At 37.1% G+C, this 23,704-nt stretch overlaps 1 protein-coding gene across 1 annotated transcript in view; it reads right to left on the minus strand.

The window, feature by feature from the left end:
- Positions 1-5,751: 5,751 nt before the first annotated feature.
- Positions 5,752-23,704, minus strand: part of Kynu (kynureninase) — a 136,762-nt gene continuing 118,809 nt past the window's right edge. Inside the window, exons 11-14 of the mRNA XM_051184741.1 lie at positions 15,709-15,761; positions 13,872-13,957; positions 7,151-7,381; positions 5,752-5,947 (exon numbers count right to left, since the gene is read on the minus strand). Coding sequence (XP_051040698.1) covers positions 5,816-5,947; positions 7,151-7,381; positions 13,872-13,957; positions 15,709-15,761 — 502 coding nt within the window. The 3' untranslated portion in view covers positions 5,752-5,815. The remainder of the gene's footprint in view (positions 5,948-7,150; positions 7,382-13,871; positions 13,958-15,708; positions 15,762-23,704) is intronic.

The raw sequence follows: 23,704 nt of genomic DNA on the forward strand, positions 1-23,704 counted from the left end.
ACAAACTCAAACAGGAAATATGAGAGACAAGAATGAGGGTGCAATATCTTAATGGAATTTCAAAAACTTGGAGAACAAATAATGTTGAAACAAATGACACCAGAGCTAGAGTATCCATCCAAAACCTAAGTGTCATTCTCACATCTTGGATATGCTATCAGTTAAACCAATATCAAATATTGCCTTGATAGATCAGAATAAAATTACATACTGTTAAATAAAAAAATATGTAAGCAGTGAATGGATGCTAAGACAGTGAGTTAAGATTGTCTATTTCTTAGAGAAAATTATTGTTAATACAGAAATTTCTTACAGGGCTATAGAGAAATAAAGAGTATTTCTAATAGAAAATTTCTATGAAAACAAAGTCAAATGAACCCTAAATTCAACCCCTTGGTGTGATTTGAATTAGATGAAGTATAAACAGCATCCCAGTGTGTGATTGCATTGGTGGAAAGCAGCCCAAGAATGAGTGGAAGCCAGAGGCTCAAGTCATAGGAAGAGGGTCAAAGGAAAAGGGCTGTTTATAACTTTGTCAAGTACATGCATTAACATCATCAGTGGAAGACAGGTGTGGCTGTGCATCCATCTAAGGCATTAAGTGTGCAAATTCAATGAGGCCAGTCTGAACTACACAGTGAGACACTCTTGTAAAAATTGAAGTGCTGGTAATAGCACAGTGGTGACGGACTTGTCTAGCAGGGACAAAGTCCTGGGTTTGAGGTTCAGTACCGGGAGGAAGCACTAGAGTAAATTAACTGTTTCTGTACAAGTGAAAGTGTAAGACAGATTGAACACACATGCATATACATACTGTATTAATCACTGATCTCAAGCTATGACCAAATACCTGTCAAGAAGCAATTTAAAGCAGGATGGATTTAGAGTAGCTATCACCAGGAAGTTCCTTCCCAGAGCCCCATGTCCCAGTGGCCTAACATCTGTCAGCTATACTCCATAGCCTATAGGTTCTATAACATTCTGAAATAACATTTCCACCTGGAAACCATGTGTTGAAACCCTTTAACCTTTAGGTGACAAAAGGATAAAATACACCAGTCGAAAGAAAACAGAGAAAGAAGGAAGAAGAAAGAAACAAACAAAGGAAGGAATGAAGGAAGAAAGAAAGAAGACAAAGTAAATCTCCCAAATTAGAAAGGAAGCAATAGAAATGGAGTTTCCTTGCAGATAACTCCCTTATGGAAGATTCCACTGCTAAGTGAGCGTTAACGAGTTAGATTTTAAATAAAAATTCAAAACATACCTATCAATTGAACATCTGTGCATGTCAAATGTGAGTGAGCCAGTTACAAAAGGTATCATGAGATGCAACAGTGTATCAGAGGAGTTCAGAAGTGCTCTGAACTCTAACTGTGCAATGTCTTAATTAGAGAAAATAAAACTTTTCAAAAACCATTAAAGAAGTCATAAATAAATGAAAATAAATGTTATGTGCTTGAGTAAGGCACAACACTAAAATGAGTTAATTCTTCCAAAACTGAACTAAAATTTAATTGCTATTCAATTGAAATCCCAGCAGGAGATTTTATAGAGCACAATACATTTATTCTAAATTTATTTAGATATATTCTAAATTTATAAGTAAAAATAAAGAGGCCCAGGATACCCAAGGCAATCTTTTAAAAACAAAAGATGAGATATTTTATTTTGCAGATGCCAGGTCCTACTATGTTGTAGTAATTAAGGCATTTTGTAATTGAAGAAAGAAAATAAAGACTGGGTAGCTGGGGATACAAAAGTTAACCTACATCTCCTTTCTTTCCCTTTTCACATAACACACACACACACACACAGAGAGAGACAGAGAGAGAGAGAGAGAGAGAGACCCCTATACACAAAAATGTAATTATTAAACAAAATAATTATAGCTTATATAATGATCTCCATGGGAAAATACAATAAATTTACTTGAAAAAGCTCAGAAAAAAATACCTCAGATGTATTAAACTTAAAGGTGACTTATAAATTGTCTCTAAATGTTTGTAAACTATTACCAGAATAGAATACTATTTTGCAGTGATAAATCAAATAGATGAATCTCAAAAAAAAAAAAAAAATGATGGTGAGCAAAAACAGCTGCTTACTTTTATACAAAATTATTATACCATAAAATTAATTCAGTTCCATAGGTTTACATGAATGTAAAACTCTTGAAAACACGCAAGCTATTTATAAAAGTGAAGGGAAAGGAACAGGATTGCAACACTCACTGTGGGTAATGTGCATATGGTTCTTAAATTCCTTCCATAGTTTCTGTTCATAATTTGATGAAATGTAAGTATGATTAGCATGTAATACTTTTAATATAATCTTATAAACATCTTTAAATACTTCCCTTACTGAACCATGTAAGTTAAGTCTTCCAATTCATATTGTCATTTATTTTTCATCGATCCTAGTTCGCTTCAGCTGTCAACTTGACAAGCCCAGACTTATCTGGAAGATTTTCATTGGGGATTTTACCTTTATCAGATTGGCCTGTGGGTATGTCTTGATTGCTAATTGATGTGGGAGGGCCACCAGGCACAGTGAGTAGATGGGTACTGGTAGATGGGCCTGGGTTGCATGAGAAATGTAGCTGAACAGAAGCCTGTGAGCAAGCTACTAAGTATCTCCATGGTTTCTGCTTCAAATTCCTGTCTTGACTCCCTTCAACAATGCACTGTGACCTGTAAGATGAAATAAACCACTTCCACCCTGTCATTTTTTGGTGATTATGTTTGTCTTAGCTAACATTTCTATTGCTGTGATAAAACACAATGACCAAAAGCAACTGGATAACAAATGGTTATTTCACCTTACAGCCTGAGGTCCATCATCCAAGGAAGTTGAGACAGAAATTCAAGGCAGAAACCTGGAGGCAAATACTAAAAAAAGAAGTCAGGGAGGAATAATGTTTATTGGCTTTCCTCCTGACAGTTTTCTCAGAGTGCCTTATAGCACCAAGGCTCACCCGTCAAGGACTGGCATCATCCCCACTGAGCTGGGCCCTCCCACATCAATAGTCAGTTAAGAACATATACCACAATCTCCCTCACTGGCTAAACTAGTGCAGGCATTTTCTCAGCTGAGGTTCCCTCTCCGCAAATGACTCTAGCCTGTGTCCAGTTGACAAAACAGCTGCCAGCACAATGTTTATCCCAGCAACAGAGAGCCAGCTAAGATGTCATCAACAAATGCTACCAGCTGTAATTAAGTATTTATTTTTTTTCCCCAGGATTAATGGCTGAACTCCATGGATCTATATTCCTTGGAAATAGAAACTGTGTCTTTCGTTGAACACTGTGAAATTCAAAAACTGTCCCATATAGGAGTCCATGCATGTATTAGGTTCAAGTTCCTGAGAGCCATTTCATCAATGAAGGTAAGATAACACAGTGGAGAGCTTTGTTATATTAATAAAGGTATGAGTGGAACATATGGAATAGAACTGATTAGTAAACAAGAGTGGTGTGTGTGTGTGTGTGTGTGTGTGTGTGTGTGTGTGTGTGTGTGTGTTGGTAGCTATTGCTACAGTCTCACATGTTATTTACTGCCTCAAAAGTAGTTGTCTAACCTAGTTTATTTCATGCAAGTTTATCAAATCAGCTCTACTGATTCAGTTACAAGCATTATATCTTCTATTTATATGTGCAAATTTAGAACACTTCGCCAATAAATACACAAAAGTAGAAGCATCAAAAGAGAGGGCTAAGCCCTGAGGATACAAGAGGGGCCTAGTTGGTACTGTCTCCCTCCTCTGTAATATGTTGGTGGGGACAAGGTAAAGATGTCCCTGCTTTGCCCCTACCTCCTCTAGCTGGCTAGGGAGCTGAACCCTTTACCAGCTGCAACACTTGGGAAAGCAGGCCCTGTATCTCACCTGGGCAGCACAATAGAGCCAATGTTATTGGTGGCGGTGTGGGTGAGCCAGCCCTGAGGGTGAGCATGGGAGAACAGTCAAAATTAATCATCTGTTAAGTGATGGCATTGGGCAGGAGAAAGATGCCCCCTGCCATTAAAACCTGAAGTAGGTGGGATAGCTGGCCCTGAGGTCACAAAAGTGGGAGAGCTGGCCCTGCCCCGAATCAGCTGAAACACTTTGGAGAATGACTCATATGCCATGCCTGGGCTACATAGCAGAGCTGGCCCTGAAGATCTAGGTGCGGGAAAACTGATTCTGAGGACATGAAAGCTGAAGAACTGGACCTGCTCCTTGCTCATCACTGTGAGGAGTGAACTGGCCTGGGTAATGCAGGAGAGCTCCCTCTGGTGGTGAGGACAGGGAAGAACTGGCAGGCTGACCAAATGCAACTACTACCCAGGCCCAGAACCAGGGTTATAGGTTGTATCCCCTAACCCCACCCCACTTGTATTCTGCTGGAGGACATGAAGGGGCCAGTACTGCACATCCAAAGCTGCAGGGTCTCCACAATACGGGACAACAAAAGCATAACCAAGAGGAGTGCCAGTGAGGGCCTGGTATTGACACTGAAGCAGAAACCAGAGGCCTCAAACCAGCCCAGTGACTCCCTGCCATGAACACTTGCAAATAATTGTATATAGATAAGGGTATTTGCTGTGTGACTCACTGCATCACATTACAGGTTCCAAGATGAGATTGATTTTTGAAATTCTATTTTATCTCTTAAATTTTATTTTATTTTATTCTGGAGGGGAGGTTGCATGGTCAGAGGGCAGATATGAAGGGATTGGGGAGATGAATGGGATGGAGATGCATTATTTAAAAGACACAAAGAATAAATAAAAATAAAAGTTAAAAAAAAAAAAAACCAAAGCAATGTTTGGGGAATGGTTGAAGTGCTTGGTGCACAAACATTAGGACTGTGTTCAGATTCCAGAACCCATGTAAAATCTATGGCAGCAGTGTACATCTATAACCCAGCACTAATGGATAAAGAAACCCTGAAGACTCATATTGGCCATACACATTAGCTGAAGGACTGATTTCTAGGTTTGGTGAGAAAGACTGCATCAAAATATGAGGTGGAAGGGCTGGAGAGATGTTTCAGAGGAACAAAGCTCTGTCTGCTCTTCCAGAGGGCCTGGATTAGATTCCCAGCGCCCACATGGTGGCTCACAAATGGCCGTAACTGCAGTTCCCAATGATCTGACATCCTAGTCTAGCTGCTGTAGACACAGTGTGTACATGATGGACAGATATACATGTAAGCAAAACACCCATATAAAAATAAATGAATAAAAAATTTTGAAAATGAGGTGGACAGTGATAAAGGAAGATACCCAATGTTGACCTGTGGCTTCACATGAGCACATAGGCCTAAGTACCCTCATCCTCACCCCTCATGTATGTGCCCTTACATGGGTATACACACACACACACACAAACACACACACACACACATGATTGCAATAGTAAAGAAAATGGGTTTTCTTTTCTTGGAATTGGATAAATATCACAAGATCATACATATTTCATATGTTTCATTTATGTTTTAAAAGAAAAACATTTGTGTCAAAATTAAAGTGATACTTCCAATGCTGATATAAGAAGCCCATATACATTATAAAGTTGTCAGTTCAATCACAGATTAAAAAGAAACCATTCAGTGACCAAGAATGTACAGCCGATTAAGACAGTGACCTATATGTTGGAGCCATGTAGTATCTGACTCCCCACTCTGGAGACACTACATTCCTAAGCAACACAGTCATCAAAATATATCAAGTCTTATATATGTTTATATAATTATTAACCATTCTATGCAATCAATTTCTAGATACTGTTTATTGACTAAAATTCAATAATAGTGAAATGAGATTTGCTCCAGTTCTATAAAACATGACTGGCTTCTGTAGAGTCAAGAATAGTGGTGAGCAGTCTGACGAATTTATAAACATCATGGAAAGAATTATAGAGAGGAACAGGGGCTACACGGATGCCATCTGGTTCTCGCTTGTCACACTGAAGAGAAAAAAAGATAAAGTCATAAGCTTAGCACTATCCACACAGAAATTCTACTTACATGATAACTTCCCCAAAACTCAATACATGAACCATTTTTTTTTTTTTGTCACTGTATGTAAAACTCTTTGTCCCTGTTAGTCTAAACTTTCCTCTTATTAATGACACTAGCAGTGGGTTCCCAGGTGAATGTACAAATGATGTTTCTGGAGTTACTGAGAGCTGTCTTTGAAAATGGATCCTATAACTAGCTTTCCAGAGGGTAAGACCCATAGGAGCAGATGGAATGTTAGAACCAATTTAAATGTCCAATGTTCGAGTGCCCAGTGAAATTGTAGGAGCTTTAGAGACTGCCCTTCATTTATGTCTCTAACCCCTCACTATGGAGAGAGGAGTTGGCTCTCTGTCCCCAGAACTGCTGATGGGTTTGGAAGTAGGACCACATAATTACACCTAGCCTGGTCATCACCATGGCCAACCTTATGAAATTTCCATTATAGATATCAGTTAATATAATCTGGGTATACTATCCTATTTAGTTCCTATAAGGATGACTCTTTGAAATGCTATTAAACTCAAAATGGTAATGGGAAATCTCAATCCAAAAGATCATGGGTTATCTGAGAGCACAGAGCTTGGGGTGGGGTGGGGCTCAGCTTGGTTTACAGTGCTGTTACTGTAACATGAACCCTAAGTCAGGATAACCTTTCTAAAGCTGTGAGTATTAATTAGTGGAATACAACCCAACTCATATTCCTCTTCCCTCAAACTGCCTTGGTAATATTCATTTTCTCCCCAAGAGGTGTTTAAACAACAATAAAGATTCTTTGTCTTGTTCTCATTCTGGGGAAATGTCACCACCACATTGTTTTTGATTGAAGTAATAAAGTCAATCAAATGAGGGTGATCAGTTTTATTTTGTCCAATAAAATATAAAAGTGTTATCTTTAACCCATATATATTGCTGACTATTTCTCAAAAGCAGGATTTGCCATTTAATCCATTTGATTATAATCAACAGAGAGCTCTTGTGACTGTCAATCAGCAGAGTGTTGAGTGCTAAGCTGGTGTGTGACTTATCCTGACTGATTGATGGGAATGATAAGTAATAAAGGGTAAACTGAGGAACCTAAGACTCATCCCAACCTATAACCCAAAGAGAAAATATGGTTCAATGAAGACATAAAATGATCATATACATACAACGACTCCTCTTTTTTCTAGTTCCTCAAAAACACCTTTCCTGGAAACAGAAAATGTCAGTGTTAACTGGCAGCCTCGGTCCTCTGCTCTGGATGGAGTGATGATGTTCACAAGTGGTCTCTTGTTTCCTAAGTTCTCTTTGCTGTGGTATTGTTTGAGCATGTATTCCAAATAGCCTGTCAGTAGAATGGATTTTCTCCTCAGTGCTGTCATAGTTGCTTGCTGAAAGAGCTGAGAATGACAATCAGATTAGCAGTGGCAACTAATTTAAAGAGAAGCAAAACTTAAATGTAAATCACACATTAAAAAAAATTAAGTTCCCACTTTTGATCTACTGAAAACCATCACATTTAAGAAAAATCTTTATTAAAACATGCCATCTTGAACATTACAGAAGAACTTCCAGTGACTGACCAGGCGAATTTTCTCTGTCATTTCTAGAGTTTATATATTATCCTTCTGTGGTCTTTGATGGAGTTTAAGACAAATAGTTATGGTTATAGTATTCCTTAGGATTAAAGATAAGTTACATATAGGACTTTAGACTCAAAAAAGATAGGATAGATGATGAAATATTTTTTTAAATCTTACTAAATGTTAATGGACTAAATATTGTTAACTGTGATTCTTATTTGATAACTGTTGTGTGATATATTTTGCTATGTTAAGGTTAAAACCCTTCCTTTTAGACAGAAAAGAGGAGATGATGGGAGATGTCATTCTATATATATATTTCTCTTATTGATTAATGAATAAAGCACTGTTGATTAATAGGAAAAGAAAATAGGAAGGACTAGGAGGAAGGAGGAGAGAGGAAGGAGTAAGGAGAAGTCAGCATGTAGAGATTGGAGAGAGCAGACACCAGCCCCATTCTCCAGTAAGATGAGACCACATCAAATACTTAGATTAATAGAAATAGGTTAATACTTAAGATGGATATAGCTGATAAGAAACAAGTAATTGGCCAACAGAATTATATCTAAAAAAATAAAGTAAGATAAAACATGCCATCTTTTAAATGTTTCATCATTAAATAGTGAAAGTGAATTTTCCATAACAGAAAATACATGTGAATACCATTTGTGTTTGCAAGAGACGACAAATTTTGCTTCAAAGAATTAAACTGCTGTCTGTAGTTTGGTCCACAGAACATTCAAAACAAGGCAAATATTCATGCAAAAGTGGTTGCTGGTATTGTCCACAATGTCTTGGCGGTCACTACATTTTTTCCCAAGTCAGTAGTATTTTTGTTGTTGTTTGTTTTCCAAGATAGGGTTTCTCTCTGTTGCTCTGGCTGTCCTGAAACTCAGAGATCTGACTCTGTAGATCAGGCTGTCCTCAAACTCAGAGATCTCCCTGCCCCTGCTTCCTTAGTGCTGGCATTACAGGTGTGAATCACCACCACACAACTCATATTTTTCCACATTAAATTATGAAGCTTATTTTCTCAGGGAATCTAATAATGATGCATACGTATTTATTTCTGCTGAGAAATTTAGTCACCGCTACCTTCCACCTCTGCTATCCTTGCAAAGCTCTAGCACTTGCCTAAAATATTACCACTTGTCATCTGATGGGCCTATCACAATGAGTGTCAAGAGTCTACAGTAATTTGTGTGGTAATGTTAGGGGCCAGAACAGACATGCTTTTCTGTCTCGTTAACAAATGTATTCTCCATATGAGAACTGGAGGAAATGTTAACAGTATGGTGTATATGGCACGGCATTTAACGTCCTTTGCTGTAACACAAGCCAAAATATCAAGAACAATATGGGTGATGTCATTCAGTGATATCTGAATTTAGCAAGACATGAAACTTTGTGTGAGAGAAGGAAGTCTAATAATACTTGACACGGCAAGCAAAGATTTCCCTGGCTGTACAATGTGTAATGTATGGATTTGCTGAAAGCACTGTGAGTAGTCAGTAAAGGTCCAGCTGCAAGCAGAGGCTGGAGGCTGCTCTGGGTCTTCCATGCATAAGGCTGTGAAATTTCTGGAGGGAAGAGCTGTTTGAGATTAGTGAATGCACCTGTTTCAGGCTGAGGCAGCTGCAGATAGAAGCAGCTGCAGGCTAAAACAGGTGTAGGAAGGTGTGAATGTCTTTGCAGAGATCAGGTGCCAACATCACTAGCTTCAGGACCAGGGTGTTAGGTCCAAGCTGCTGGGAGTTTGGATTACCTTGTACAAAACAAGATGCTGGTGGGATGGAGCTCTCAGAAGTCATATAGGTTTTAGGTCAGCATACTCCTAGTGTAGGGTAGGAGCAGATTGGCAGGGCATGGCTCATAGGGTTTGAAACAGACTACGAAATGCATTAGCCCAAGTTTCCTCTCTGGATATTATATTCTACAAATATTTCATTTAATAAACTAGTCTATAGAACTTTCTGGTTCAGCTACTGGCCCTCAAATATGCACATAGGGTACTGGGTAATATGCAGTTACCCCTTCTCATCTGCTCTTGCAAGCACCCAAACCCTTGATAACCAAATTCAATAAATACAATAGCATTGGATTTTCATGTGACATTGACATATCCTCTCACACACTGTAATACTTAAGGATCCTGCTTAACAGTACCTATCACAGCACAACTGCTGTGTAGCTACTTGTAAACACTGTATCATCTGGGTATAGTAACAAGAAAAAAAATAGGTCCGTACAAAGAGATGTTGGTTTCCCTTGAGTATGGGCTCCGTGAATGAAGACATATGGAGGGCAAGATGTCCACTTTGAAGAATTTCATTTGTATCAGCTGCCAGCGAAGTTCTTGGAGATTATTAGCTAATATCTAGTGTTCTTAAAAAGATGAGGCAGTTACTTTTACTGATACCTTTTATAGCTAAATGTCATTGTGTTCAATGTCAACCAGTTTTATATTACATTACAAAATGGTTTGCTCTTCCACAGAAAAATAAATTTAAAATTATTTTCCACTTTACAGCCTCAACAAGGTTGGCTGTGGTTTTCAGTCACATTTCCTGTTATTTGTGACCTGACAAGAAGCAACTTGAGGAAGGGAGGGTTTATGCCAGCTGACAATTTAAGAAGTGTTTTGCATCTAGTCACACTGTGTCCAGCATCAGGAACAGGGCAGACAAGAAGTGGGGATGCACTGTAAAATTCCAAGGCCAGCCCTTGTGATGCTCTTTCTCCAGCAGAACTCCGCCTCCTTTCTAAGATGGTTTCACCAGCTGGGGACCAGATGCTCAAATACATGCGTCTGTGGGATCTGCATTCAAACCACAACATGGCCTGAGCCTTCTAAAAGTGTTCTCCTAGAGCTGAGAAGTTGGTTCTGAAGTCCCCCAATTAAAAAAGCTGGGGATGGGCTCAATGCTGAAATGCTTGCCTAAAGTACAAGGGGGATCATGCTCAGCATGGGAAAACATAGCAAAACAAAATAAAAACAAAAAGAAGGGTTAATAGGAATTAGAAGAGAAATATAATGAATGCTTGCTTGCTGTTTCTTTTTTTAATTACTTTCATTCAATAACCAAAGTTTTTTTTTTAATTAGAAGAAATAGAAAGATACAGTTTTAAAATCCTATAGTTTTAAATGGAATTGTTGGCAGGATTACTAGCTTTATTTTGTTGTTACTGTTTAAAATGAACTTAAGACTAGGAGAGTTAGACCCTCAAGGTAGTTTAGACCCTCAAGCTGGGAAGGTTGTAAACTCTTAAGGAGTGAAAGCATGTAGAACATGGAGTTTTCCATTGTTATGATTTTTTCCTCTTAAATTATGTTGTAGAATATCATTTTAAGATATGTTACATTTGTTTATGCTGTGGAACATGTCTTTAATGATGTAAAGGTGTGTTGTATTCTTTTATGCTACATTTGTTTAACCTGTGTTACCTTGCCTGTCTAAAACACCTGATTCTCCTAATAGAGTGTCACAGAGTATTTCAAAAGGCTGTATAAATGATTACCATCCAGCAGTAGATAGGCAGTAACAGTTTCAAACTGAAGATAGGAAATATAGGAACTACTTTCAAGGACATCAGTTGAGCAAATGTAGTTGTACACAAAGCCATATTGATATATTTTAAAATTATTTAATTGAAAAGAACATGTAAACTGTATTTACATATTTGTGTACATGCTGTGGGGCACACAGAAGTCAGAGGAAAACATTGTGCGTTCGGTTTTTCTCTTCCCGCTTTATTTACATGGCTTCCCTGATTTGTGCAGCGGCATTTACATACTGAGATGTCTCTCTGGCCCTGCTAGTTGGTTTTTAAGTGTACAATCCTCCAGTTGTTTTTCAAGTATATAGAATAATTATGAAAGGAAAACAGACAAGACAAACTGATTAATTCATCTGGCTCTTTCATTTAAACAGTGACCATATTTTAGTAACGTGTACCCCCTGCCAACTCTCATTCTTTTCTTGTCTCTTTTGTCCTTTTTCTCTCTTTTCCTTCCCCATCTTCTCTCTTCCCACACTGTTTAGCTTTTCTCACTTTGATCCCCTTTCTGACATTCTCATTTTGGTTTCCTTCCCAATAGTATTTTTTCTTTCTCATCTCCATAGCATGGCTGGCTCCCCCCCCCCACCCTGAAGAATAACAACAACGACAAACAAACAAACAAACAAACAAAAACAAGCAAAACATACAAACAAAACCAAGGAGGTTAACTTGCCAGTGCTTACTGGAATGGCTCAGAAATACATGGTGATTAGGATATCAGAGGAAGGGAATTGTATGTCATTTTGTAATTTTAAACCTTTGCAATTTAAAATGTGGCGAAAAAGAACCTTCAAGGCCACGTTAGCAAATACAAAGCTTGAGTAGTGTGTTCAACAACAAAGAAGAGGATCTCAGTTGGGGAGAAGCATAGAATGAGCTGGAAAGAGGGGCTAGAGGGAGGAAAGGGAAGGAGGAAAGTGACATAATTATATTTTAATTAAAATGTCTAAAAATCAAAAACATAAAAATGGGGGAAAGATCATTTGGCCAGGAATGAATTGCTTCATTGCAGGTGGCTGCTAAGGTTCTTCAGGTAGCGTTAAGTTAGGTATTAAAGGGCAAGATCAGTCAGTTCCCAGATTCTGGAAATGGAAAGTTGGTGTAGGTGGCTCTAATCCAGCCCAGTAAACCAGCGCTGGGATAAAGGAGTGTTGGTCTTCCTTCTGTGCAGATAGTTTGCTAAAACGAGAGGGGCAGGATGTGGCCATGCAGGCTGGAATCACCCCACTCCAAAGCTTGAGGCTGCTGAGTTAGAGGTCATACTGTCTTGAGAGGGGGAAAAAAAGAAAAGAAAAGAAAATCTCGGAATATACAGATAAGGATAAGGGAAATCAGAAGCAATGAACTAAATGTAGCCCTCTCTAGCTCCCTAGGGTATGGCTTGGTTGCTTCCATTCTTAGCCCTTCTGTTACAACCTTGCAAACTGAGATGACACTGAATACGTTTCTCCTCATGGATACTGGTTATTAAATACTATTAGACAACTACTAAATATAATTATAAAAGTAATGCACATACTTTCCAAATGACTTTAAAAAGTGTTACACTAGATAAGAAATAATCTTGTCACTTGCTCTAGTCTCTATCAAAACAACACAGTCCAAAAAGGTGAGAACAGCACATGCTCCATCTAGTGGGCAAACTGAGTAGGTGTTTCCTAAACTAGAATGAAATGAGAAAGACAATTATCACTATCTAGTGGTGAAGGTGTACAAAACCAGGAATTTGATGCTGCCTTCCAGCAGTCATAATGAGAAACTGCTACATTTTGGGTTTAGAAGAGAGATTATTTCTTTCTATTCACCCATTTCAAGCTCAAATCCTGCACAACATCATTTCCTAAATATCATGAATTAGATTAGTTTAGATGGAATTAAAAAGAAAACATCCAAATCTTTTTGACTAGGAGGTATAAAACATCTGTTTAAAGAGGTATGATTTTAAGTACATTTTATTCAATTAATATATGTTTCATTACTAAGCACATCCCTTTGGAAATGTATTTTTATTTTATGTGTATGGGTATTTTGTCTGTATGCATGTACCACATGTGTGTGTGTTGCCCATAGAGGCCAAAAGAGGACACTGAATTCCCTTCGGCTGGAGTTACAGACAGTTGTGAGCTGCCATGTGGGTGGCTGGAATCAAGCCAAGTCCTGTGGAAGAGGACCAAGTGTTCTTAATCACCTCCCCAGTCCAAAGTATATGGTTTTAATTACTTGATAAGCAATGATTATGTTAATATATTTACCATAAGAAAAATATCTACTCTGTTTAGTGAGGCTGCTTTCTTCTATCTGTGGTTTCAGTGATTTTTCACAGTTATCTGACAAAGTCAGTCTCCTGTTAACTTTTTATAGGGCACATTGGTAGTTTCTTGGAAGTAACATGATGCCTAGAATTCAGAACAATGCCTGGCAATTCTTTGTCAAAAAAATATCAGCTACTTGAGAGAATTAACATAGAATTATGTATTACTCATTTGGTTTATGTAAAGAAGAGCATTGACACAGCCAAGTCCACACACACTTCAGTAGAACAGCAGCAGATATGTATTCCCACGTCAGGAAGATTTGTCTTCCCACAGATAAAACACATTCGAGGTCATAGTCACTGTCCCAGTAGGAAATGCTGCCTTCTGTCAATTGTGTATGCTTATTCAGCATCTTTCTCATTAGCAGAAATCCTTCAGAACCTGTTTCAACCAGGCCAGGATGTGGGAAGGCAGAAGGCCAGGTTTCTTACCTCTAAACTAGCATGCAAGGAACAGACCAACAAAATGGGAGGGTTGGAAATTCGGAATCCATTGGCCCCAGGGATTAACTGCAGTTCTGAAAAATTAGTATAATGTCATTATTTGTAACTTAAAGAAGTTATCATTTATATCTTTAAAAAGGACTTACAGCTACATGGAATGAAAGAGTAAGACTTAACCCCTTCCCCCAGTGGTATTCTTGAACTACATAAAAGAAACTCAGTGGAAGGAAAATTCTGGTGTGTTTTCACTCCATGTAAATTCCTATGACATGGGCTCAGCCCTGTCAGCTGACTTGACACTGGAACTCTCACAAGGAAGATAAACATGGTCTAAACCCTACCCTCTGTCTTTCTAGTTATAAGACAGAATTTCCTTTTTACACCATGCTTTAAAAACTTTTTACAAATGTCATGCAGAGGGAGAACATGAAGATGTGTAGTCATGGGATTCTGGGTCACCTGAAAGCAGAGTGATGAATGAAATGACCCGTTGAGGTGATTTCTAGCTCTAGGAGTTTTATGAGGTTACATGGCTTTCTTAGGACAAGGAGAGGAGATAAAAGATCTGCCTATGTATGGTGATCTAGAAAATAAAGGGGTAGCAGGTGTTCCCCTAATGTTATTGAGTACATTAAAATGAAGCAAGTTAAATCTAATATCATTGGGGTGAACAGAAATCCACTTAAGACAAAGAAGAATGTGTTAAATTTTTTGGAAATTTATCAGCCTTGGGGTAGCTAAAATAAGGCCAGAAGGCAAAGTCCAATCCACCACTTGGTTTTGAATCATTTTGTTTCAAGTAAAGGCTCAGTAGACAATGGTCTTGGTGGTGACTTCTATGTGCCTCTATGGCTGCTTTAGCACCAAAATACAGAGTTGAGCAGAGCTGCTTAAAACAGTTCCAGTCCCCTGTAACACAGCAAGAGGGCCAGGGCTGTTTTTGACCTAATCAAATCCTCTCATGACTGAGTCAACTGAAGTGACCGTCATGAAGTTAGCAGCCTGGCTTCTGATCTGAATGGGGTTGTCCAATCAGGACTCTGCGACCTGGTTGTTGCCAATTTAAAGACATAACCAGTTCGCAAGATCTGGACACATACTAAACATTAACTTTATGCTTAACTGGAAAATGCTCATGATACCCCCCAGTGTTCTAGAAGGCTGGAGTTCAATCTTGGGAAAAAAAAAGAAAGAGGGCAGATGTGCCCCTGGTGCATGGCAACTTACTACTCCTTGATGTAACTACATAGAGTGATTCTTAGTCTTTGCAACACGGCAAATGCCACAGCAAGAGAATAAATGGAACACGAATAACTGTGAACATTAGTTAAAAGTGCTGTAGTATGCCATTGGGTTTGTAATTTTGAATTTAACTTACTCTTAATCCAAATACTGAAGTCAACATCATTCACATTAAATATGTGAAACAGAACAAACAATGACTGGCATTATCACAAAACTATTAAGCAGTGAATTGGGATTGACATTCATGTTTCTCTGGCTCTGGCCTCAATCATCAAATTGCCCCATCTCCCCTGCCTGTGCTTTGGCCATTCCTACACGGGAATCAGACCAAGCCACATGAGCCACAGGCTAGATTCTACTTCCTTTAATCTCTCTTCAAAGGGATAAAATACAAAATCATGTTAAATCTATAAACACTTAGCCTTACATACTGAAATGTCATTTCTTATTTTGGAAACCACAGTGACATTTTCAAAGTGCATTCTCCATGGGGCATGTCTTTTCCATGGAATACAAAGTTGGTTGAAAATTAGAATGAAGTCAAAACAAAACTGCATATGATGAAGTTGAATATACTTACTGTTATCCATCTTAAATCTTGTACTGAGTTCATGGCCAAACCATCCCACTAACCTAAAATATAAGATAACAATAGGCATTTGCTCTCCAATACTACTGCAGTTGATTTAGAAATTTGTGACCAGCATATTAAAATAGATTGTGGTGCAAGTTAGCAAATATATAAGTATATAAATGTTATACAAGAGAATAAGACACTATAAAAATAAGGAGAAAAATACATTTTCTAAATTATTTATTTCATTTTACTATGGTAAAATATATTTGCATTTAATATTTTCTTATACAATGTTTTTTTTAATTGTTGAAATGATTTAGAAAAACATTCATGGGAGTTTTGTTTTTTAATGACAAACTAAAGCTTAAACATTAAAGTTATCCACTGTACCATGGTATTTTACAGTAGAATCCTAGAGAGTTGGCCTAGCAAAACTTGATAGAGTGCCGAGAGTGTATGAATAATTTCCTAAAGAAATGTAGGTCTTCAGTTTGAACTTAATTTACACTGAATATGTCTGAATGAGCCAGACAGAAAATAAAGATTATATAGGAAAAAATCATGTCTGTGTCTGTTAGATGGAAAACAGAACAAAATAATTTAGAGTTAAAAACAAACAAACTGTGAGAAAAGCTCAGTGCTCCCAATCAGAAGTTTCTGTGAACAATGTTTGCAATGATATCCTATCTACTTGATTAGATATAGTGATCAGGAGGAGATGGGAGATGAGCAAACTCACTCTTTGGTACAGCACAGAGGTTCATCAGACATAGAAATTGATCAGGCAGCTCTGCCCTGATCAGTGGTCTACTCCTTTTGTGGCCTTAAACTTTGAATACTTGGTGGAACTGTGGAAGATGGAGCCTCGTTGGAGGAAGGGGGCTCTGTGTAGTTTTTGCTCCTTCCTGATACTCTTTTCCTTGTCTCCTGGGTGTCAGGAAATGAGACACCCTTCTCTACTATGAACATTCTCTAGGCTGTTCTGCTTTGCCACAGGACCAAGGACAATGGAGTCCCCTGACCATGAACTGAGAGACAGACTAATTGATCCTCAGTAGAATTCTTTCTCCCAGGTATTTGTCACATAGGCTGATGATCATTGTATTGTCAGTGCAATGCCTTTCGAATAAAGACCATGATATCACTTTTGGAACTTGGAGAACTATTTATCCACTTATACATAATAAATTCATGAAAACAAAATAAATTTTGAAATACAGAAGTACTGAAAGGAATTTGTGATCTTATTTTGTAAATAATATACAACAATTTTTAAGAAACATAAAATACACACACATTAGATGAGTAAGCAGAGTAATGGAAAAGAAACATCTTCAAGACAAAAGGAACTGGATAGAATACATAAAATCCATCTTTGTGTCATGGACTATGTGCTTATTGTGGTATAAAGCACCTGAAAGTAAAGGAAATGTGCTTGTATGTTTTCATTATTTTTTGTTTTATTTTTGTCTGTGCATCTGTGCCTACTTGTCTGTATGTGCACTGTGCATGTGAGTATTCATGGAGATCAGAAGAGGGAATTGATTCTCCTGGAACTTTTCAATGTGGTTGTTGATGTGAGAATAATAAGGGGAAGTGTAAGAAAGTACAGGTAAGGTGCTGCATAGTGGTTTTTAGAAGCAGCAAATAACTGCCCTTGAGGAAAGTGACCAGCCTCAAAGTCAGAGGAGATTCTGGGATTTTTCTGCAGTTATTTGCAAGCTGTGAAGAGAGTTCCTGGAACATGGCTTTCATTAGTCACCATAGTTATTGGGGTAGCCATTTTGGAGACAGTACTGTTTTGAGCCACCCCTGCTAAAAAAAAGAAACCCTGCCCCCTTACTCTTGTTAGTAACCCCGATGAAAACTCATTCTTTTACAAAGTTGATTGGTTCAAATGTTACTCTGATCTATTGTGTGTTCCCTTTCTGGGGTGAATAAGTGTGCATGCACATTCAAGTGTGTAGTGGCATCTTGCTTTGCCAGTGAACTTGTGGTGGTGGCCACATCCTATGGGTGTGGGTTCATGTGTGTAGATGTGACCCTTTATAAGGTATACAAGGAGCTGGCTCAGTCTCTTGGGTTGTGACGAGAGCATCAGTAGGGCAGAGATTCCATCTTCTGGAGCAGGAAGACCACAGTGCTTCCCTAATGAAAACCTGTTTATCATTCATCTTGGGTCTTGTGGACTCCTTTAAGCCCCACCTTCACAAGTGTGTGTGTGTGTGTGTGTGTGTGTGTGTGTGTGTGTGTGTGTATCTGTGTCTGTGTTGTGTCTGTGTGAATGGTGTTTTTCTTAGGAATAGTGTTGCACACAACATCTTAGAAATGTGATAGATTAAAATGAGCTTGTAGAATTGAGTTTGAAAACAGGACAGCTGAAAGAAGTAATGAAGGATTTTGAAGGAATGTGAGGAAGGAAGGGGAAAAAAAGAAAAGGACAGAGGAGAGCAAGGGAAGAAAGAGATCTAATGCAACTTACAGAGAAACTGGTAATTACTGGTCGCAAAGAAAAAAAAATATACCATTAACATGCATTTCTAAGAAGAAAAGAAATAAAAGAACCTTTGAACATTTAAAAAAAGCTGCACTATTTCAACATAATTTTATGCAATAAAGACAGATTTGAACATTTATATTGAAACAATGCAATGGCATCTGAGAGTTGCAGCCCACAGTGAGCCATCTGCATATGAGAACTTTAGCTTACAAGGAGTTCAGAAAGGAAAGTAAGTCAAAGCAAAGGGTGATGGCTAGGCAAAAGGCAGATCAAACATGCCAAAGCCACCACTATTTGATAAAAGCAAATAACAGGAATTTTCAAAAGAAATTTTAAAGAAAATTTTAAGTATTGGAATATTTTGCTTAAAAATATCAATCAGAAAAGTGAAGTGTGCTGAAATGCTCCTTTAGAAGCTCTCAAAACAGAAGACATAACACTGAAGAAAGTCCAGACACATCTATCAAAGCAATAAATGCCAATGGCTCCAGTAAGAATCTTGAAGTCAGTAGTGGTCAGGAGATTCTGTTTCCTTAGGAAAATGTGAGAAAATGAAACAAAGTAAAAAAAAACAAAAGCAAAAACAAAAACAAACAAACAAAAAATGGTATGTGCAGGGTTAGTTACAAATAAGAAAAACATAGCTTACAGTGAAGAAAATATTATCTAAAATATTTTAAAATATCAGTAAAATGAACACTTTCCTAAAAGAAAGTGATTTATTTAACTTAGTACCAGAAAGGAAGGAAAAAGTCTAGACCAAAAGATGTTTATAGAACTAGAAAGCATTATAAAAACCTAAAGCCATAAAAGAAAATCTATCTTGCTACTATTGTGTTGGAGTTGATAAAGTTCAAAATTATTTATTAAAATCCATCAACAATTATTATCAGACAGAAAACATTTAAAAAATTACTATTTTTTAAGAGCAACATAAGGTCAGGGCAGTCTATGGGGCCTCTGATAGTGGATCAGTATTTATCCATAGTGTACGAATGGACTTTGGGAGCCCATTTCATATAGAGGGATACTCCCTTAGCCTAGACACATGGGGAGGGCCTGGGACCTGCTCCAAATGATATGACAGACTTTAATATTCCCCATGGAAGACCTCACCCTCCCTGGGAAGCAAAATGGGGATTGAAGGGGGGTTGGTGAGGTGAACAGGAGAGGACGGGAGGGTGCAGTAACTGGGATTGATATATAAAACAAGCTTGTTTCTAATTTAAATAAAAACTATTTTATATTTATATATTATATGTTTATTTTATATTTATACATATATAAGCTAATATATCATATATATACATACATACATACATACATACATACATACATACATACATACTTAAGTGAGAATGACAGATATAAAATCAAACTAAAATTTTCTTTTTTGAGACAGGGTTTCTCTGTATTACTTTGGCAGCCTGTCCTGGAAATAGCTCTGTAGACCAGACTGGCCTGGAACTCATAGAGATCTGCCTGCTTCTGCCACCCAAGTGCTGGGATTAAAGGCATGTGCCACCGATGCCTGGCCAAAATCATAATCTTAAGTGTACACAATCATAAAGAATTTGAACTTTGAGGAGTAACACCAAAGCTTCCAGAATAAACTGCAAGAGTTTACAGATGAAAAATTTTGGGGAAAGGAGGTAAATTATGACTACTTTCAAGTAATATAATTTTGTACTTGGTAAGAACAAATTGATAATTTAATATAGTAGTTTAGCATGTAATTATTACAAAAATAAATTCTTAAATACAAACTTGCATCATTACACAAATATAGTAACATGTAAGGCCTACATTTCTAAACCACTTCAAAAGGACATGATTAGTAATCAATATTAAAGGAAACCAATTATCCTTGAGTTGATGTGCAAATTTAATATGAGCCACATAAAAATGCAAGCAACCTTGATTTTATTTATGAAAAATGAAGCTGACTCAAATGTCTCATGGAAAACAAACAACACTAAGAAATCACTTTGTGAAAAAAAATATGACAGAAAATATTTCTAGAAGATTTTACTATCTGTGAAAGTTCCAATCTAAAACAACATACACTATGTCAATGAATGAATAAACACATAATTCATTGTGTCATATAAAACTAAAAAGAATTTTGAGATTATTTCTGCAGAAAAACCAACTAGAAAAGATTGTTTAGGTAACAGTGTAAACCATATTCAATTTAAATCACAAAGGATTAGCTAATCTAAAACTTTACTTATTTCATGTATGTAGGTATTTTGTCTGCATATGTGTCTGTGCAACACATATATCTAGTGCCTGCTAAGCCAGAAGGTGGTTTGTGATTCCTTGCAGCCGGAGTTTTAAATGGTTGTGAGCCACCTTATGGAGGCTGGGACCCAAACCCAGGTCCTGTGGAAGAGTAGCAAGTGCTCTTAACCTCTGAGCCATCTTTCTAGCCACTAGCTAATCTTCATATATATGTAGGCACAGCATTCAACCAAAAGGGAGGAAGCAAACCCCGACATTTATGACAACATGATAGAAATGGGGGACATTATATTACATGAAACAAAACATGTACAGAAAGACAAACATGATGCTACTAATATGTGGAATGTAAATTACCTGCTTTCAAATATATTTAGTGTTGATTGAGGGTTATCAGAGTTTGGAAAGGGAAAAAGAAGAGATGGAGGAAAGTTGATCAGCTGGTAATAAATTAAACTTAGTTAAGAAATTTTGGTATGAAACTGCACTACAACTCAGCATAGTGTTTTTCAAAATGCTAGAAAAGGAATATAAACGGCTTTCTCTCTCTCTCTCTCTCTCTCTCTCTCTCTCTCTCTCTCACACACACACACACACACATACACACAGATGTGTATGAGACAGACACAGCTAACCTGAGCTTAAATGTGTACATGCATCAAGTCATTGTGTGGTTTTAACATTTATAATCACTGCTTTTATGCTTGAGTTACAATTATTTTACCTTTCAAGAAAGTCATAATGTAAAATAATTAATTGAGAATGGGCAAAGGGTGATAAGTATTCTATATCTGGAGCCCAAGCCTTGGGGAGTAGAGATAGGTAGACCTAAAGTCAGAGGCAGCCTCAGCGACATAGAGAGTTTCAGAGCACCTATGTTAAAGGGGAATCTCTTGTCTTAGAAAAAAGAAAAGTCTAAGAAAAAAACAGGAGAGCAGAGAGGAAAAAAAAAAAAAAACCCAAAAGACCAAAATGTGTTGAAAAATGTCAATGTGGCTTAAAATACTGTCTTAAGTCTCAGAACACAGATTTCCATTTAGTGATGTCATTACTAATTATAGTTATAAAAAGAGACATCATAGTTCACCCTATCAAACTGAAAAAAAGAGAAAAGTTTGATTATGCCCTCTACTGGATAAATGTAACAAAAGGGATAATTCCAAGATACTATTGTAGTAGTATTATGCTACATGTACCAGTGAAAAGCAAAAAAAAAAAAAAATAATTGTTATAAAAGTTATGAATATTAACACTATTGACAGGACAAATTCATATCTAAGAATTATATTTCTCTGTGTGGAGGGGTATGGACTTGTGTGCTGCAAAGACTTATACAGTTCAGAAGAAAACTCAAAGGATTCAGTTTTCTTTTCTTTTTTATTTTTCTTCCACCATGTGGGTCCCAGGGTTTGAACTCAGTTCATAGGGCTTGGCACTGAGCACCTTTGTCCACTGAGTTGCTAGCCTTCACTAGGCTCACTAGCCTTCAAAATGTTTACTCTCTTCACATTTAAAATAAAAATCAGAACTTCCCTAAGTGTAAGGTAGGAATTATAGACATTTCATGTAACTGTCTGAAGGACATCAAGGGGGTAAAGTGGAAGAAGAAATACAACACGATTATTTATATAAGATAGTCAAGTCAATCTTAATGAGTTCTTGGCTATTTAGTGTGAAAACAGGTTTGAGCTGATTGAAAGACAGACATAACATAGTTAACTTAAAAGGCATAACATAATCAGAGACATTTCTGGTAATGATTTATAAAATCCATGCCCACACAGAAGGAAAACACAACCAAAAAGGAAAGAAAAAGTGTATGTGTCATTGTAATTGGAAGAATCATTGTCTCTGTAAATATTTATAAGATAGACAAGAATCTGCTGTTTACATGATCCCATGTTTACCTCAGCCCCATAGCAAATGTTTCATAAAATATTTCAGTAGGGTGTTTTGATAAAATTTATCCTAAAATTAATTGGTACTAGATAAATAGCTTAAATGAAAGCTTTTGAGAAATGTTAAGGGAAATGTAGAAGAGATAAAATTTATTGCAGAATGAAGGAACTAGGTAAATTTTTGGCAAGATCATGAACTTGGAATGACCTTTATTTATTACAGCTTGAAAATGTAGAAAACAATGATTCATTAAATGAGATTATTTGTTTTGCAGCTGCATATCATGATAGCATATGAGCCTTATGTACTCAATGATACCACGTTTACCTTTATATTTTCTTCAGAAGTTTGACTCTGAGAGATAGTAGTGGAAAAGTACATTAACATGTTTCTTCATTTCATTTTTACTGAGATCAAAACAAAAATTGGCAGTGATATTTCAATCTTTTCTTATTTAGCAAGCTTTCATTTTTTTGAATTCACTAGAGAACTACTTGTCATCTCTGTGTATGGGATAATATTAAAAATTCAAGAGTATGAGTTATGATAGTTTCTGTTTATGTTTAATGGGAACATCAAAGACCCACTGTTCAGCTTAGTATCACAGGAGGAAATGATAACTTGTCTTGAGTATACACAATGACATGTTCATACAGAAATATGAACAAAACACTATACCAAGGGGGAAATGTGTTCTCTTTATAGATAAACTCAATGCTGATTCTAAACTATAAGCAAAAGAAAATTATTGTACTACACTCCAGAACCTTTGGGATACATCTAACCCTGGCCTAAGATAAAAGTCTATTAGCTCTAAGTGCTCACACACAAAAATGAGAGAGATGACAAATAAATAACCTAGTGATACATCTCAAAACTATAGGAACAAAAGTAAAAAATCAAATCCAAATGCAATTGATGGCAAGAAATAATAATAAAGGACAGGACAGAAACTAATAAATTAAGACTAAAAGAACAATGAATAGAATCATCAATCAAATAGCTGTTTTTTTTTTTTTTTTTTAGAAACAAGATTAGAGAACTCCTAACCAAACTAATGAAAATAAAGAGAGAACTTTAAGTTAATAAAATTAATGATGAAAAGAGAGACATTAGAACAGAAGCCAGAAGCCAGATCACTAGAGAATAATGTACAGGCCTATATTCTAATGAGTTATAAAACCTATAAGAGGGTTGGAAAGATGGCTCTGGGGTTAAGAGCACTGATTGCTCTTCCAGAGGACCCAGATTCTCTTCCCAGCACCCTCATGGCAGTTCACACCTATCTGTAACTGTAGTTCCAGGGCTTTTTGACACTCTCACATAGACATACATACAGGCAAAACACAAATGAAC

The sequence above is a fragment of the Phodopus roborovskii genome, unplaced genomic scaffold (assembly GCF_943737965.1).
Source record: "Phodopus roborovskii unplaced genomic scaffold, PHOROB, whole genome shotgun sequence".
NCBI lineage: Eukaryota > Metazoa > Chordata > Mammalia > Rodentia > Cricetidae > Phodopus > Phodopus roborovskii.